Below are 17,035 nucleotides of genomic sequence, written 5' to 3'. Positions count from 1 at the left end.
CTGTCGGCGTTCCAATTCATCCCAAAGGTGTTCGAGGGGGTTGAGGTCAGGGTTCTGTGCAGGCCAGTCAAGTTCTTTCCCACCGATCTTGACAAACCATTTCTGTATGGTCCTCGCTTTGTGCATGGGGGCAATGTCATGCTGAAATAGGAAAGGGCCTTCCTCAAACTGTTGCCACAAAGTTGGAAGCACAGAATCATCTAGAATGTCATTGTATGCTGTAGCGTTAACATGGACTAACCCGAACCATGAAATACAGCACCAGGCCATTATTCCTCCTCCACCAAACTTTACAGTTGGCACTATGCATTCAGGCAGGTAGCGTTCTCCTGGCATTCGCCAAACCAGATGGTGAAGTGTGATTAATCACTCCAGAGAACGCGCTTACACTGTTCCAGAGTCCAATGGCGGTGCGCTTTACTCCAGCTGACGGCTGGCGGTTCACATTGAGCATGGTGATCTTAGGCCAAAGAACAGTTCTTGTGCTGATGTTGCTTACAGAGGCAGTTTGGAACTCAGTAGTGAGTGCTGCAACTGAGGACAGACTGTTTTTCAACGCTTCAGCACTCGGTGGTCCCGCTCTGTGAGAATGTGTGGCCTAACACTGTTGTTGCTCCTAGACGTTTCCACTTCACAATCACAGCACTTACAGATGACGGGGGCAGCTCGAGCAGGGCAGAAATTTGATGAACTGACTTGTTGGAAAGGTAGCATCCTAAGACGGTTCCACGTTGAAAGTCACTGAGCTCTTCAGTAAGGCCATTCTACTGACAATGTTTGTCTATGGAGATTGCATGGCTGTGTGCTCGATTTTATACATCTGTCAACAACGGGTGTGGCTGAATTAGCCGAATCCACTAATTTGATGTGTTCCAAGGATTTAATACGTTCCAAGGAGGTTCCTCAGTGAACAAAGTCCATTCTCATTCCCAGGATTAATTCACCCACAAATTAATATAATATAAAGGGGCTCGGCTCGCTCAATGTTCTAGCGCCACCATAACATTTTCTGCTTTGAAGGTTCCTCCTGTTTTGCCCCACCACTCACCGAAGTACCCCCAACGGCGCTCACCGTGCCCCTCTGTAATGTTCTCTCTTAAAATAGGCCCGTGTTATTGCTGCCCCAAGGAGCAGCACTAGACTCCTGCTGACAAATGACTGAGAAGCATGTGGAAGACAGGAACGAGAGAGACCCAGTCATTTCAACCCCGAGGGCAACTGATTGGTTTCTTGTTATCAGGCAGGGAGAGAGGTGTCAAATTGAATATAGATTTTTGTTTCCCTCTGAACAAACACTCCCTATGCATTCCTCTCGTTCTCTCCCTCCGTCTCCACTCCTCCGTAATTCTGTGAGGTTGAGGCTTTATTTCCATCAGATCTCCTTGGCCAATGGTTTCTCTCTGGCCCCAAGTCTCAAAGCATTTAGTATACCATCCATATGGCTCTGGGATTTTAAACAAGAATATAGTGGGATGGAGGTTTTGGATCAATGCGGCACCCCTTAAGAGAGCCCATACCACTAACCCATCACACACATTGATGGAGTCCACTGTTGAAGGACTACTTTACAACATAGATCCTCTCTCATGGATGCTGAGGCGGCAACTCAATATTAGGAAGGTGTTCCTAATGTTTGGTATAATCAATGTATATTCATGTTTTTGACTGCACTGGGCTTTTAATGGACCATGAGTAGAGAAATGTATTGACTGACTGACCGAATACCATACAGTTCGGTTCTCCACCCCCATATCCTCAGCTAAGCTCTGCATCACTCCCAGCTCCCCTGATCCAAGTGCATCACCCGTCCAGATTGTGTATATATACATACTGCATATATATGGGCTTATCAGAACTCCCAGGTGTAGACTGAGAATTTATTAGGTAGTAAGTAAATCATTGCATCAGAATAGGCACTTCTGCAGCGATGGCAGAGGGGTTTTCAAAGTCACCTCATTCGACTGGGTTTGTCAAATTTGCACGCAATGGCTCTTTGGGTTCACTTGGGAGAGATGGAGGGAGACTGAAAAGGGAAAACAATCCACAGTGTATGCTGAGGTAATCAAGTGGGCCCTAACCTGTAGAAACCAGGCCTGTTACTTGGATTCATCAAATTTACATGCCATGGCTTTGGAGAATGCCAGTGGAGTAGTAGTGGAAATAATGACAGGGGAAGAGAACGAATGGTCTGTGTAAACTAAGCAAGTGGCTCTGTCTCACGCCCCTCTGTCTTAATTGGATAATCCCAGAGGTCCCCACTGGCGGTGACTATTTTAGTTAACAGATTGGCTCCTCTCCAAGAAGACGGGATGAGGAGGAGGTTGGAGGAGAAGTTTTCTCACTGATTACAGAATTAATTGCTTCTTTAATTAAAGATAAAGACTGCTTCCTAAGGTTGGCTGGCCATGTGTAACCAAAGTGACTTCAGTTGCCTCTCCACTCTTCTCTCCTTCATTCATTTATTCCTCCCCCTGCCAGGACAGGGGTGCTCAGCATTCTCAGGATGTCCTCTTTTGCTGTGACAGAGTCATTGGGGACTTGGGCAGTTAGTTCACTACAGTATGTTCACTTGAAACATGAGTTGCAGGTCCCCTCAAAAAGTCCTGAAGTATCGAAGCAAATGTTGTTTTGTTCTCATCAAAGTAAAAAGGAACCTCCACAATCGATTGTCAACATGAAATCAATACATTTGAGTCCTGCTGCACTATGCACGCAATATGTTAGATGTTGTAGATGAGAACTTTTCTTTAGATTTTAGCCATACTGGCAACATTTTTGATTTTAGTTTGTATTGTCTGATGAAGATGTAGTGGAGTTACAACCTGATGTCCTTGTTTATGCAGAGCAATGGGGACCACACACAGAACGGAACAGCCAGCTTGGCCCCGGCCCCTGCCACCTCCATAGAGGCCCTGTCTCCGTTCTTCAAAAAGAAAGCACACATCCTGGAAGTATTGCGCAAGCTGGAGGAGTCGGACCCCCTCAAGTTCCACCCCTCCTCCTGCCTGTCCCCACACCACGACCTGGGTCAGGCGCTGGTTTCCATGGAAAGAGACCAGATGTCCCTGATGTCCTCTGTTGGGTTACCCTCTTCTCAGCACCTGGTAGCACATCCCTCGTCACGCTGCCACTTCTCCGGCTCAGACTCGGACAACCATGATTATACCAACAGAGAAGGGGCTCTCCAGGAGGACCATGCCCTGCACAAACAGCACCAGCACAGGGACTGCCATTCCTGCCAAATGCTCTCCCAGAAGAGTAGCCTGGACAGCCTGCTGAAGTGTGCCCAGGTCCACGGCGCCGCACACCCGGGCAGAGTGGAGAGCCTCAACGGGCAGGCCTGGGCAGACGACCAGGGGGCGTTGGCACAGAGCACAGGCCTTCCCCAGGCAGCAGCTCTCCCCCACCTCTTCTCTACTGGCAGCACAAGCCAGTGCTACATGCACAAAACAGCAGTGGACTCTCTAGAGCAGCATCCAGAACTTCTGGTTTCTTCTGATCCAATCTCCTCGCTAATCCAAGCCAACCTCAACGGGATGCTACGGAAGGAGACCAGGAACTTTCAAAGACACAAAGACAGGCATCCGTTTGGCAAACCGCTGCCTCCGGCTGAGGTGCAACCCTCTCACAGTGAGGATGTGAAGCACACATCGCTGACCCAAAACCGGGACAGTCCAGAGGAGTGCTGCTACCTGGAAGAAGAGGCTGCATCAGTGGCACACAATGTGAACAACAGCCTGCACACCCCTACCTCACATACAGACCCTGTTGCCACGGAGACAGACCCAGGGTATCAAGAAGATCAGGAAGTGAGCGAGCAGGTCTGCAACGGGCTCTACTTCTCCTCCAATGAGACGTCTGTCTGCAAGAAGGTGGCGGTGGAGTTGTACTCTCCAGCCCCGGTTCCCGAGAGGACCAGCTCAGCTCAGGCCCTGCCTCCCTCTGGCAAGAGCAAGCTTGCACTCAGCCCCACCTTTTCCACAGGCCTAGGTGAAGTCAAGCCCTCCCCCGTTTCCTCCCCGTCCCGGCTGCTCAAGTTCCTGAAGATCCCGACGGGGATGAACCAGGCACAACCAGGCAACCCCCTCCGTCTAAGTCCCCAGCTCACCCGCAGCTCCAAGATCCCCTGCAGGAACAACAACAACTATGAGGTGTACCACTCACCTGTCCTGACCCGCAAAGCTACCACCACGGAGAGGGAGAAGCAGCTGTCCTCATCCCCCTACACTGCCACACACTCTGCCCCCACCTCGCCACCCAAGCCAGAGGACAGTGCGGGCCCCCCTCCCACAGTCAAGGAGATAGCGTTCAGCAGCCACTTTGCGCCCAAACCCAGCCACAGTACAAAGGCAGCCCCCTCCTCCTCCTCTTCTCACACACAAAGGGGCTCTCAGAAGGTGGCTCACTACGAGAAAGTCTGCACGTCAGATGGGACGCCCCAGTACCTCCCTTACACCCAACCTGAGGGGCTTGTAGACAAGCAGCAGCAGGAGGAGAACCTCCTCAGCCACCCATCTTCACAGCACCCTGACTCATCCCCAGAACCAGATGACCAGGAAACTGACCAGGACACTGACCAGGACACTGACCAGGACACTGACCAGGGCACTGACCAGGGCACTGACTCAGAAAGCCCTGTCTGGCACAAACCCCACCAACACTTCAGCCTACCCTCCTCGTCCTCCGCCGCTGCTAGTAAAGCACACAGTAGTCGCCCCAGCTACTCCAGCATGAGGGACAGGCACCAGGAGCACCGTGCAACTCTGGAGCCCAGTCAGCCAATCTGTGAACCCCCCCAGCCAACCCAGTCTGCAGCCAGGCAAGGTGACCGGTCGCCTGGGTCTTCCACCCCCAAGAGGCTGGTGCAGGGAAAACCCCAGAGTGAGTCCAGTCACCACCCATTCAAAGAGCGCCTGGCTGCTCTGGGGAAACTGAAGAGCACAGAGAACCTGCCAGTAGGCGCACAGCCCATGGACAAGAAGGATGCACAAAGTAACGTGGGTAAACCCCCCACCAACAATATTGAGAAAAGCAAGACTGCTGAAAGGCAAGGCGAGAGAACTGGGACAGAGCAGCACAGACATCAGAAATACACTGATTCCCTTGAAGGGAAGCAATACCCCAAAACCAGCCTCTGCAGTCACCCCAGGGTGCCAGGTCCAATACATGAATCAGGCGCCAAATCATCAGCTACCCCATCATCCATACCCAAGGCAGAGCAGGAGTCATCATTCTCTCCCCGGATATATGTAGCGAAAGCAGATGGTCCAAAGATCAAGATGGGCACATTATCCTCCAATACAGAGACCTCTTCCGTGGTGAGGAGCTATGGGAAGTGCCCCATCACCCGGAGCCACCACAGTAAAACTACCCCTAGCCCTCAAAACAGCCCCACTAAAGTTTCCTCAAAGTCCCCTTCAAAGGTCGGCCAGGCTTCCTCTTACCCCCGAGGGGTCAGGCCTGCTCACGAGGACCGCGCCCTGGCTCAGAGACACCTGCCCAGGCTGGAGGACAAAAGCAAACTCCTGGCCAGCAAGAAGAAGACCTTCGTCCATGCAGAGAGCTTCCCGCCTCCTCCTCCTCTGCCACCGCGGTCGTCTACTGAAGCCATCATGAAAAACGACAAGAAGCAGTACTCGTCCGGCCCACCAGTGCCCCAGTCGGCCATCGAGCAGAAAGTAATGCGTGGCATCGAGGAGAACATGCTTAAGCTGCAGGAGCAGGACCGGGGCCAGTTGGTTGAGCCCAAGCAAAAGGCTTCCAACGGCATCGCCAGCTGGTTCGGCCTGAGGAAGAGCAAGCTCCCCGCCCTCAGCCGTAAACCAGAAGTGTCCAAGCTCAAGAACAATATGTCACCCTCTCCTTCGTCGTCCTCTGCCTCCGGCGGAGGAGCTAAGGACTTTAAGTCAGGTGGGCCCCGGAAGGTGGTGGAGAGCCTGAACATCTCCATGCTGATGGAGAAGGCAGAGGACCTGCGGAAGGCATTGGAGGAGGAGCGGGCATATGTGAACGGGGTCGGGATGGACCGCTCCGGCAGGGGTCACTCCTGTGAGGTGGTGATGGACCAGGCCCAGGGCCAACTGTCACTCATGTACAGAGGAGTGACCGCAGACAACTTCATGCAGCAGCTCCTCAACAGGTAAGAATGATATGTAATCTTAAATTATGTTCCTAAGATTACATTAAATACATCAGAAGTCTTGCACAAACGTATAATTTTGCAGCCATGAGTGTACTGAATGATGATTACAAAATACAGTGCATTTGGTAAGTATTCAGACCCATAGACTTTTTCCACATTTTGTAAAAAAGAATTATCATCCTCATCAATCTACACACAATAACCCAAAAATGATGAAGCAAAACAGGTTTTTTAGAAATGTATGCAAATGTGATAAAAAAAAACAGATACCTTATTTACATACAGTACCAGTCAAAAGTTTGGACACCTACACATTCCAGCCTCCGAAGTTGCAGCCCAAATAAATGCTTCAGAGTTAAAGTAACAGACACATCTCAACATCAACTTTTCAGAGGAGACTGCGTGAATCAGGCGTTCATGGTCGAATTGCTGCAAAGAAACCACTACTAAAGGACACCAATAATAAGAAGAGACTTGCTTGGGCCAAGAAACACGAGCAATAGACATTAGACCAGTTGAAATCTGTTCTTTGGTCTGACCAGTCCAAATTTGAGATTTTTGGTTCCAACCGCCGTGTCTTTGTGAGACGCAGAGTAAGTGAACGGATGATCTTCGTGGTTCCCATCTTGAAGCATGGAGGAGGAGGTGTGATGGTGTGGGGTGCTTTGTTGGTGACACTGTCAGTGATTTATTTAGAATTCAAGGCACACTTAACCAGCATGGCTGCAACGGCATTCTGCAGCGATACTCCATCCCATCAGGATTGCGCTTAGTCGGACTATCATTTGTTTTTCAACAGGACAATGACCCAACACACCTCCAGGCTGTGTAAGGGCTATTTGACCAAGAACGAGAGTGCTGCATCAGATGATCTGGCCTCCACAATCACCTGACCTTAACCCAATTGAGATGGGTTAGGATGAGTTGGACGGCAGAGTGAAGGAAAAGCAGCCAACAAGTGCTCAGCATGTGTGGGAACTCCTTCAAAACTGTTGGAAAAGCATTCCAGGTGATGCTGGTTGAGAGAATGCCAAGAGTGTGCAAAGCTGTCATCAAGGCAAATGGTGTTTTTTTTACTACATGATTCCATATGTGTTATTTCAGAATACTTATGTAAATGTGATATTTCAGTTTTTTATAAATTCGCAAAAATTCCGTTATAGGGTATTGTGCGTAGATTGATGAGGGGGGGAAACGATTTAATCCATTTTAGAATAAGGTACAACGTAACAAATAACGTAACAAAATGTGGATAAAGTCTGAATACTTTCCTGAATGCACTGTAATTACAAAACTTGCCACAGGGTTAAACTCTTTCTCTTATGATCAAATCTGATCTAATTTGATTAGTATATGTCGAAAGCTAGTTCCCCTATGAGTTTGTAACTTCTTCTTTCTTAAGTCCCTCGACGTCTTGTTCTGGAAACAGGGTGGACGAGAGGGGAGCTATACCTACCACCTTTGGAATGGCACACAGACGCCTCTCCTTTGACTCGAAGAGGTCGCGGCCCATCTTCGGTCACCAGAGGGATGGGATCAGCCACACAAAGAGCAGGGATGAGATGGACCAGGTAAACTTTTCTTTCTCCTCTTATACACTATAGACAAATTAATAAATGACACATCAGTAATATGATTCAATCTTACATGGAGTGTAACCCTTGTTGTTTCAGGCTTCTGATATGATTGGCAAGGATGAGGTCACATCAGACGAGAGCTTGGCAGAGTCCATTAGTTCCCAGCACATTACAGGTGAGAGTCATAATAATGTCTGTCATCCATTTCCCTTGACTAACATTCCCCGTCTCCCCCTGACTCTAGTCTCACTTCATTGTTCTTTCCTCAATGTTTAGGTTCTGGTGCATCCATGCGTACCCTCGACAGTGGCATCGGCACATTCCCCATGCCAGACTATACCAGTAATGCAGCAGGGAAGAGCATCACTAAGGGGAAGCTACAGGGAGAGCAAGGGTTTTCAGGCTCCCAGGGGAAACATGGGGCCAAGATGAAAGTTTCGCGGAAAGCCCATACGCTGGAGAGAGAGCTGTCATCTCTGGATGAAGTCAACCCATCTATCCTGTATGGCTCAGGACTGGAGGGAAAAGGTCCCAACATGCACCTGTCCAGCACCATCCATGAGGGTCAGCTTGGACTCTTGGACTTTGTATTCCCATAGGACTTGTTGTGTTCCCATATAGGCCATTTCAATGCTGACATTTTACATTAGTGGTTTAGATATGGTTGCGTAAGTTTGATCAGTTCTGCAAAACCAACATTTTGTGTGTTATTAAAACTGTGGACTAACTATTCACACAAGCTTAAATCTTGAAACAAAACACCTAGGCTAAGCTCTGTTTTTACATCTTGAATTATATTTGTTCTTTTGTAGACATTGATGCCTACGGGGCTCATATGCAAAATCCCCCAACCAAGGACTGGACCTTTCCCAACCTGAAAGACTCTGCAGGAGTCAGTGATGTTTACCTGGATGTGCAGGGAGACCCGGGCAGCCAGAGGACCCCCTCCAGAAGGGTGAGTGAGTCAGCGAGCTGAGTTCATCTCCATCGTTAACAAGAAATGTAGTACTCTGTGCTGACATGTGCCAACTTTCTCATCTACAGTGAAAAATGAAATGACGAAAGCTCCTCTCTTTATTAATATTTTAAGAGATGAGGCTGATAGAAAGACAGCTGGGGCCTTGATCACTTGTCTGTCAGTTGTCATCCCTTGTCAGCACTTTATACCATAGTCCCATTAGCTGACATTATCCTCAGATTCTGCCCTCCAACAAGAGAGAGAGCGGGAAGGAGGGATGAAGCGGAGTGCAATGTTAGTTATCTGCATTTAGATTGAAAGACGCCTAACTCCTCATGCCACTTCTCAGGGGAGGGGGAGGTGGGGGTTGCTGTGGAAACGAGATGGAGAAGGGGTTTTGACGAGTGATGGGAAGTTCAGCTTACTGACTCTGATCTTTTCAACTCGTTCAGCCACTCCCCGTCTCCCCCTGACTCGTTTCGTTCATTCGATTCAGTAATGCCCAGAGCACTCAGGACCCCCTACAGGCGAATGATGAACTGAAAACTCGAAAGGGTCATGATTCTGCAAGCCCCTCTTTCACCATAAGGGGCTTATTGGAGCAGTTATTTGTGACAGAGACTTGTAAAAGTGTGTTTTAGACAATGTACATATGTGATAGCTAGGCATAAAATAAGATTATTTCTTGATTCCTTTGAAACAAGGTCTAGTTGTGGCCGCAACCAGACTAGATTGTGAAAGATTTTTGGTGGAATTCTTGACTGCTGAGAGGGTGTTAAGCACAGTATCGTAATCAATTAATTGTATTCATTCTTGCACCATGAGGTCGATTATCAGTTCTAAACATGCATTTTTCTTCTCTATGCTGCCTGTGCGCACATATGATAGACAGTAGTTGGTCAGAGAATTCTGGAGCCGGTGAGCTGGAGGGGCATGTATCAGTCCTACTGTAGGCATGGGTGTAGGCACTTGGGAGCCATGCCCACCTAATCAGATTGAGCAAAAAATATTGTGTGTGTGTATACACAGTACCAGTCAATAGTTTTGACACACCTACTTTCTTTATTTTTACTATTTTCTACAGTAGCCACCCTTTGCCTTGATGACAGCTTTGCACACTCTTGGCATTCTCTCAACCAGCTTCATGAGGTAGTCTACTGGAATGCATTTCAATTAACAGGTGTGCCTTGTTAAAAGTTAATTTGTGGAATTTCTTTCCTTAATGCCTTTGAGCCAATCAGTTATGTTGTGACAAGGTAGGGATGATATACAGCCCTATTTGGTAAAAGACCAAGTCCATCATTACTTTAAGACATGAAGGTCCGTCAATCCTCTCGGCAGTCAAGAATTCCGCCAAAAATGTTTCACAATCTAGTCCGATTGCGGCCGCAACTAGACCTTGTTTAAAAGAAATCAAGATATAATCTTATTTTATGCCTAGCTATCACAAATGTACATTGTTTAAAACACACTTTTACAAGTCTCAGTCATAATGAACGAGGCACAATCATGTCTCTCAAGTCAAAAAGAGTTTTGACTAACTTGTTTTTGACTCTCTCCCTTTGAATGGGCTGTGTTAATGGCAGCCTGGACTGAAATGCACAGCAAGTTCCCTCCAGACACTCCTTTGCTTTTCTTAAGAAATGACAACAAGAAAGTTCATGGGGGGGGGGGGGGGGGGGGGGGAAGAGTGCAATGGCCCATTCAAACTCCAACCCACCATTCAGAGTATGTTTTGCTGGGTTTCCATCCCATTTTTGGAAAGATTTTCCAGCAATAAATTTTGCACAAAGAAATATGTGCATTTTCTCAGCAACAGTGTGTTTCAAACAAACTGTCTTTTTGCAAATAAAGAGCTGTGCATAATGACCTAGCTAGTGCATATAAGAATCACTTCGTCGTATAACTTTTCATGTACCGATTTTAATGGTTTTGTCTCAAAAGACCTGCGAAAAATGGCAAGTTTGCCCACTCATCTTGGCACGTGCTCACAGACACAGTGTAGAGGGTACATGTTGAGATAATGAATAAAAGCTAGATCATTTTTATTTGTCAATTGGCAGTTAAGCAGCAATCATCATGTCACCACCATACAAGTTAAGACCCTAGATATTTATTGGAAAGGAGCATCAATCTTATGACAGTGCACATTCACCACCATGTGAAGTTCATATAGCTTATTTGATCGGTAGCCTAATAAACTGTGCATGCTTTTCCAAGTCGTAGTGGCAGGACCACACAACATAGCATTACGTGACTGCAAATTTATCAACAATTGCAATATCAACAATATTCTATGGGGAAAAAAAATAAAATTATCCACTCGTGAAATATATATTTTTTGATGTAATTTAGGAAATTTACTGACATTAGGCCTGTTGTGAGTTTTTTTTTATCCAACAGGTATTTTACTACCATAAAAATGGTTGGCTGGAAACATGGTTACTGACAAAAGCATTTATTGAAGTGGCAGATATAAATGTTTCCCTTCAACCTGGTAAATTTCACATCTAAAATAAAATAATTAACTATAGCATCTGATCCCTGTCTATCCCTACCATCCATATCCTCCCCTTTTCCCCATCCACCCTCCCCTTCTTCATGTGCCCACCTTTCCTCTCCTCCAAGAGTTTGAAACAGTGTGTCCCCCAGGGCCCCCTGGCTGCTGACCCATGCAGCCTCCCCCTGCCACCCCAGACGGGGCTCAGGACACGGGGTAAGGGGAGGATGCCCAGTGCCCCAGAGGTAGGGAAGGACGGAGGGCTGGAGCTGGTGAAGGAGAGACCAGAAGATATCATGTCCCCGAGAGAGACGCCCGAATCCCTCAGTGACTCCCTCTACGACAGCCTGTCCTCCTGTGGCAGCCAGGGCTGACAGGCCCAAGGGCCCATGGACAGAGAGGGGAGCAGAGAGAGAGGCGGACCGACCGACACCCTTTAAACCACAGCTATGAGGCACACCCATCCCTTCTTGTAGTGGTGGGGCCAGCCCCTGAGGCAGACAGAGTTGAAGTACCTCCTCCCTCTTCCACATACACCTCTTCCTGCTGACCCTCTCCGTGTTACTGAGATCTGGTTAATACTGCTGGAAAACTCACCCTCAGGTTGACTGATGTTCACATACATAATTTGAGGAACTAGGCTGAGAATTGGACACCATTGTCCTCCAAGCAACAAGCATCATACGACAGACCAGCGCAACTCAAATGTACACACAGACACATATACAGTTGAAGTCGGAAGTTTACATACACCTTAGCCAAATACATTTAAACTCAGTTTTTCACAATTCCTGACATTTAATCATAGTAACAATTCCCTATCTTAGGTCAGTTAGGATCACCACTTCATTTTAAGAATGTGAAATGTCAGAATAATAGTAGAGAGAATGATTTATTTCAGATTTTGTTTCTTTCATCACATTCCCAGTGGGTCAGAAGTTTACATACACTCAGTTAGTATTTGGTAGCATTGCCTTTAAATTGTTTAACTTGGATCAAACATTTCTGGTAGCCTTCCACAAGCTTCCCACAATAAATGGGTTAATTTTGGCCCATTCCTCCTGACAGAGCTGGTGTAACTGAGTCAGGTTTGTAGGCTTCCTTGCTCGCACACGCTTTTTCAGTTCTGCCCACAAAATTTCTATAGAATTGAGGTCAGGGCTTTGTGATGGCCACTCAAATACCTTGACTTTGTTGTCCTTAAGACATTTTGCCACAGCTTTGGAAGTATGCTTGGGGTCATTGTCCATTTGGAAGACCCATTTGCGACCAAGCTTTAACTTCCTGACTGATGTCTTGAGATGTTGCTTCAATATATCCACATAATTTTTCTTCTTCATGATCCAATCTATATTGTGAAGTGCACCAGTCCCTCCTGCAGCAAAGCACCCCCACAACATGATGCTGCCACTGCTACCCTTGTGCTTCACGGTTGGGATGGTGTTCTTCGGCTTGCAAGCGTCCCCCTTTTTCCTCCAAACATAACGATGGTCATTATGGCCAAACAGTTAAATTTTTCTTTAATCAGACCAGAGAACATTTCTCCAAAAAGTACGATCTTTGTCCCCATGTGCAGTTGCAAACCGTAGTCTGGCTTTTTTAATGGCGGTTTTGGAGCAGTGGCTTCTTCCTTGCTGTGCGGCCTTTCAGGTTATGTTGATATAGGACTCGTTTTACTGTGGATATAGATACTTTTGTACCTGTTTCCTCCAGCATCTTCACAAGGTCCTTTGCACTTTTCACACCAAAGTAGGAGACAGAACAAGGAGGAAACAGAACGCATCTCCTTCCGATGCGGTATGACGTCTGCGTGGTCCCATGGTGTTTATACTGGCATACTATTGTTTGTACAGATGAACTTGTGGTACCTTCAGGCGTTTGGAAATTGCTCCCAAGGATGAACCAGACTTGAGGAGGTCTACAAAAAAAAATTCTGAGGTCTTGGCTGATTTCTTTTGATTTTCCCATGATGTCAAGCAGAGGCACTGAGTTTGAAGGTAGGCCTTGAAATACATCCACAGGTACACCTCCATTTGACTTAAATGATGTCAATTAGCCTATCAGAAGCTTCTAAAGCCATGACATAATTTTCTGGAATTTTCCAAGCTGTTTAAAGGCACAGTCAAATTAGTGTATGTGAACTCCTGACCCACTGGAATTGTGATTCAGTGAATTATAAGTGAAATGATCTGTCTGTAAACAATTGTTGGAAAAATTACTTGTGTCATGCACAAAGTAGATGTCCTAACCCACTTGCCAAAACGATGGTTTGTTAACAAGAAATTTGTGGAATGGTTGAAAATCGAGTTTTAATGACTCCAACTTAAGTGTATGTAAACTTCCGACTTCAACTGTACACACACACAGTAGGGTTGGGCGGTATCCAGATTGTCATACCTTCATACCGACCTTGTGTCATACCGGGATATTTGGTAATATTGGCACTGGACACAAGGGGCACTATTTTCAAACCCCACTAAGCCTAATCCGAAGGTTAGCAATGCTAACAAGTACATGTCAAGTCCCATAGAGAATGCTAACTAAATGCTAATGAGTACTTTGCGAACATTTTATACAGTCTCTGACCTAAACTGTTTTCAGGACAGATATCCCAGCTCATAAAGTTATATGCTACTCACAATTTGCTGCATGCACAAAACAAACATGATAAAGCAAGGCTCTTGATCCAGGATGGGATTCTCTACTGTTACTGGCAAGCAAAGCTTGATTTTGGAAGAAGCTAACCACTTAGCTAGATCGCTAACTAGCTACTGCAGAGAATTTAGCACATTTTGGACAGGTAACTTAATAGTTATAAGATATCTAGCTGGCAAACATTTAGTTGTGAATTTCATACTTTAACTAGATGGCATGTGTTGCACAATAGTGAGTGACTCGCAAGGCTTCGGTCATTGTGTGCTTGTAAACAAACACCATGTGTCTGGGTACTACCAGTAAGCTTCATAATGAATAATTATGTAACAGGTGAAATGAAGAATGCGACTGTATTGAAAAACCATCCCGTGGCTATTCCCAAATACCCCGGTATATGGTATACTGCCCAAGCCTAACACACACCAACGAGATGCATGGAAAAAACATCACCTAGTTCGAGACAGCCACACGCTCACTATGGCCTGGATCTGAAGAATCGTTGTTAAATCATGTAACTGGGATCATTGGTCCCCAAGAAGTGGCTGGTATCAGGGGTTTATCGTGTCTGCCCTGGATGTAGACATGTTTCGGTCACATAGAACTGGGTTGCCTTTAACGCCAGAAAAAATAACATGTTACCGTCCATTAAATGTGATGCAATGTGGTTATCGATCATAAATATGTCATAGACTTCCATGGTTTCAGTCGTAATGTTATTTTTTTTAAGCTGTTGTGCGTTGTCATATGTTATATATCATGTTACTTTAACCCTTTACACTCATACACGTATACGGGTTGAAAATGGCAGATTTGGGCACTGATAAACGCCTACATTGGAATGCAGTGGCTGTAAAGTAACATGCTAGACATAACGTCAGAGCTCTGGCTCTGTGCTTGACAGCGCTGTATGGGTTTTGACTGACAGCCATTCTGAACTTGAGCACCTCCCTCGACAAGAAGTTGCCCCCATCCCTCGTGCTAATTGGGCAACCTTTGCACATTTTTGTTGTCTGAGTGAGGGAAATTCTGTAAATGAAGAGGACTCGATTTATTTTGAAAGATGGATTATAATAAATACAGCTTTGATGTCATACAAGCAAGCCAAACACCCATGAATCCAAATGTGCACTTCACATTTCCATAGGATAAAACTCATGTCATATACAGTGTTAACGTTTATGATCAATATGTTTGATGTACAGTTACAAGATGTTCTGAACTGAATAAACCTATGTTTTGTCTATTGTGAAGAAAATGTCGCAGCACACGAACTCCTGACTCCTTTCGATGTGCACCAAAATGACGATCTGTTTCCCTGAATTCCATTGTAAAACCCTAACACTGTAATGTTGTATTTTATAACTTATCTAGTCATGTTGGTAATAGAATAAGCTTTCAAATGATGCCCACCTGACCCAGATTGCAATTTATAATGATCTGTTTTTGGATTGCATTAACAACCTTAATTGTGTGAGGGAGGGGATAAACCTAAACAACTACAAATGTGCTTGCTTTAGTTCCTGAACGGCACAGCTAGGAGAGCCACTCAAACCGTTGTCATTGTTTTGTCTTGTGTTGCCCCTACCCCACAATTTCCAGGAATATTCTTATCATGTTACTGAATGTATCCAGAGTATTTTCAGATTTCGTTCTCAACGAATGCAGCTAAAAGTAAAATGCTCATATAATCGAGTGTAATGTTTGGTTTCGGTCTTGTGTCAGATGAACTGTTGTCCTCACCTTGGGTCAACTAATTTCCCATAATCTTCAAACTGTTCCCTTTCACTTGCTACCATGGTTATGCATTTCATATTTCTTCTGTAAGAAACATTTAAATTGAGCCCTATCCATCTAGGCCAATTCCCATGAGTGTAAAGGGTTATGTTTTTTTTTTTTTTAAGTGTGGGGATGTATGGATCGATGGATCGATGGATGAGTGTATGTGAGTGAGACTTAATGCAGTGTCTCCATGATAGCTTTGACCAGTTTCCCTGAAGCTGCCATATACTGTACTGTATCACAACTTACTGTAACACTGACAAAGAAATCGACCTAACATCTGAACTAACAGATAGTGGCGGATCAAGACAACAGCCATTATATTAGCCTTATGACCAGATATTACCTAGTAGTGTATGTGTTATGGACAATGACATTCTAAGAATCTCAACCAAGTCAAATGTTTTACATGTGTTTGATCCATTGTTATGTCAGGAATAATGCCATTATAAAGGCAGCCTGTGACTGCCACCATTAAAAATGTAGTTCTCAACTAAGCTGCCATTTAATACTCAAAATGAGAGTTTGACATGCTGAAAGAGTAAACAAGTAACAGGACTCATCCACCTTTATACTGACTATAAACTGAGTTTGTATACATGGGCCAGGATTCAATCCAAGGCGTGTTCAAGAGCAGCGTAATGTAACAGACTTTTTAAGATAATGCATGCTTTATCTGACATGTACAGTGTTTACCATGAATGCGATCTCTGTGAACATCGGGGAAATGCCTTTAAAAGGTGCATTGTCGACTGTTTAGTCCGCAGCTCTGTAACTCACCTTGGATTGAATCACTGCTATAGTCTTCTGACATTTCGTTTGGCACAGGGTCCATCTTTATTCTGCCAGAAAAACGATAACCCTACTTTGGGTCCACAAAATGCTCCACTAAAGCAAAAAGATATATGTAGGCCTTCCTTGTGAAGGATTAACATAGAGTAGTTACTTACTTCTGCAATATGGGCCAATTGTTTGCCTAAACAGACACACATTCAATCAATTTACTGTTGGCCAATTAAGACAACACATGTGCTATTCAATCACTAGTGCTGTACTGCAGATGATACACTAAAGTGTTTAGGTAGGCTTACAGATGTTTGTTGCAGAAGGAAGAGTATTGTGTTTCTACACACATTTAGCATTTGTTAGAATCTGAGGTTATGCTAATGGAGAAGTGCTGTATGTAAATGTGTTTTAAATTCCCTCTGGCTGCCAAAAACATGTTTTTTTTATGTTCAACTGTGGGTCGTTTCAGGTTGTGGCAACCCTGTCTGTGGCTAAACACCTATCGCTTTTTTTTGGTACAGTTTCATTCTTCTTTTGCAAACAGAATATAAACTGATAGGAGATCCTAGCCCATTAGGGAACTTTACTGCTTCTCAAATGGCACCCTATTCCCTAAATATAGTGCACTACTTTAGTCA

At 45.5% G+C, this 17,035-nt stretch overlaps 1 protein-coding gene across 3 annotated transcripts in view; it reads left to right on the top strand.

Annotated features, from left to right (window-relative positions):
• Positions 1 to 15,087, top strand: part of LOC110494193 (nck-associated protein 5-like) — a 106,491-nt gene extending 91,404 nt beyond the window's left edge. For 2 of the 3 annotated variants that reach the window (XM_021569021.3, XM_021569022.3), the window contains 6 exons: positions 2,844 to 6,139; positions 7,545 to 7,713; positions 7,816 to 7,894; positions 7,996 to 8,283; positions 8,532 to 8,674; positions 11,306 to 15,087. In XM_021569021.3, the coding sequence (XP_021424696.2) occupies positions 2,844 to 6,139; positions 7,545 to 7,713; positions 7,816 to 7,894; positions 7,996 to 8,283; positions 8,532 to 8,674; positions 11,306 to 11,551 (4,221 nt within the window). In that variant the 3' untranslated portion in view covers positions 11,552 to 15,087. The remainder of the gene's footprint in view (positions 1 to 2,843; positions 6,140 to 7,544; positions 7,714 to 7,815; positions 7,895 to 7,995; positions 8,284 to 8,531; positions 8,675 to 11,305) is intronic. The other variant, XM_021569023.3, reaches the window with a different exon arrangement.
• The last annotated feature ends 1,948 nt before the right edge of the window (positions 15,088 to 17,035 follow it).

This window comes from Oncorhynchus mykiss, chromosome 17, assembly GCF_057628025.1.
Source record: "Oncorhynchus mykiss isolate SJ-2025 chromosome 17, ASM5762802v1, whole genome shotgun sequence".
Lineage (NCBI taxonomy): Eukaryota > Metazoa > Chordata > Actinopteri > Salmoniformes > Salmonidae > Oncorhynchus > Oncorhynchus mykiss.
This window is presented reverse-complemented; position numbering and strand designations above follow the sequence as displayed.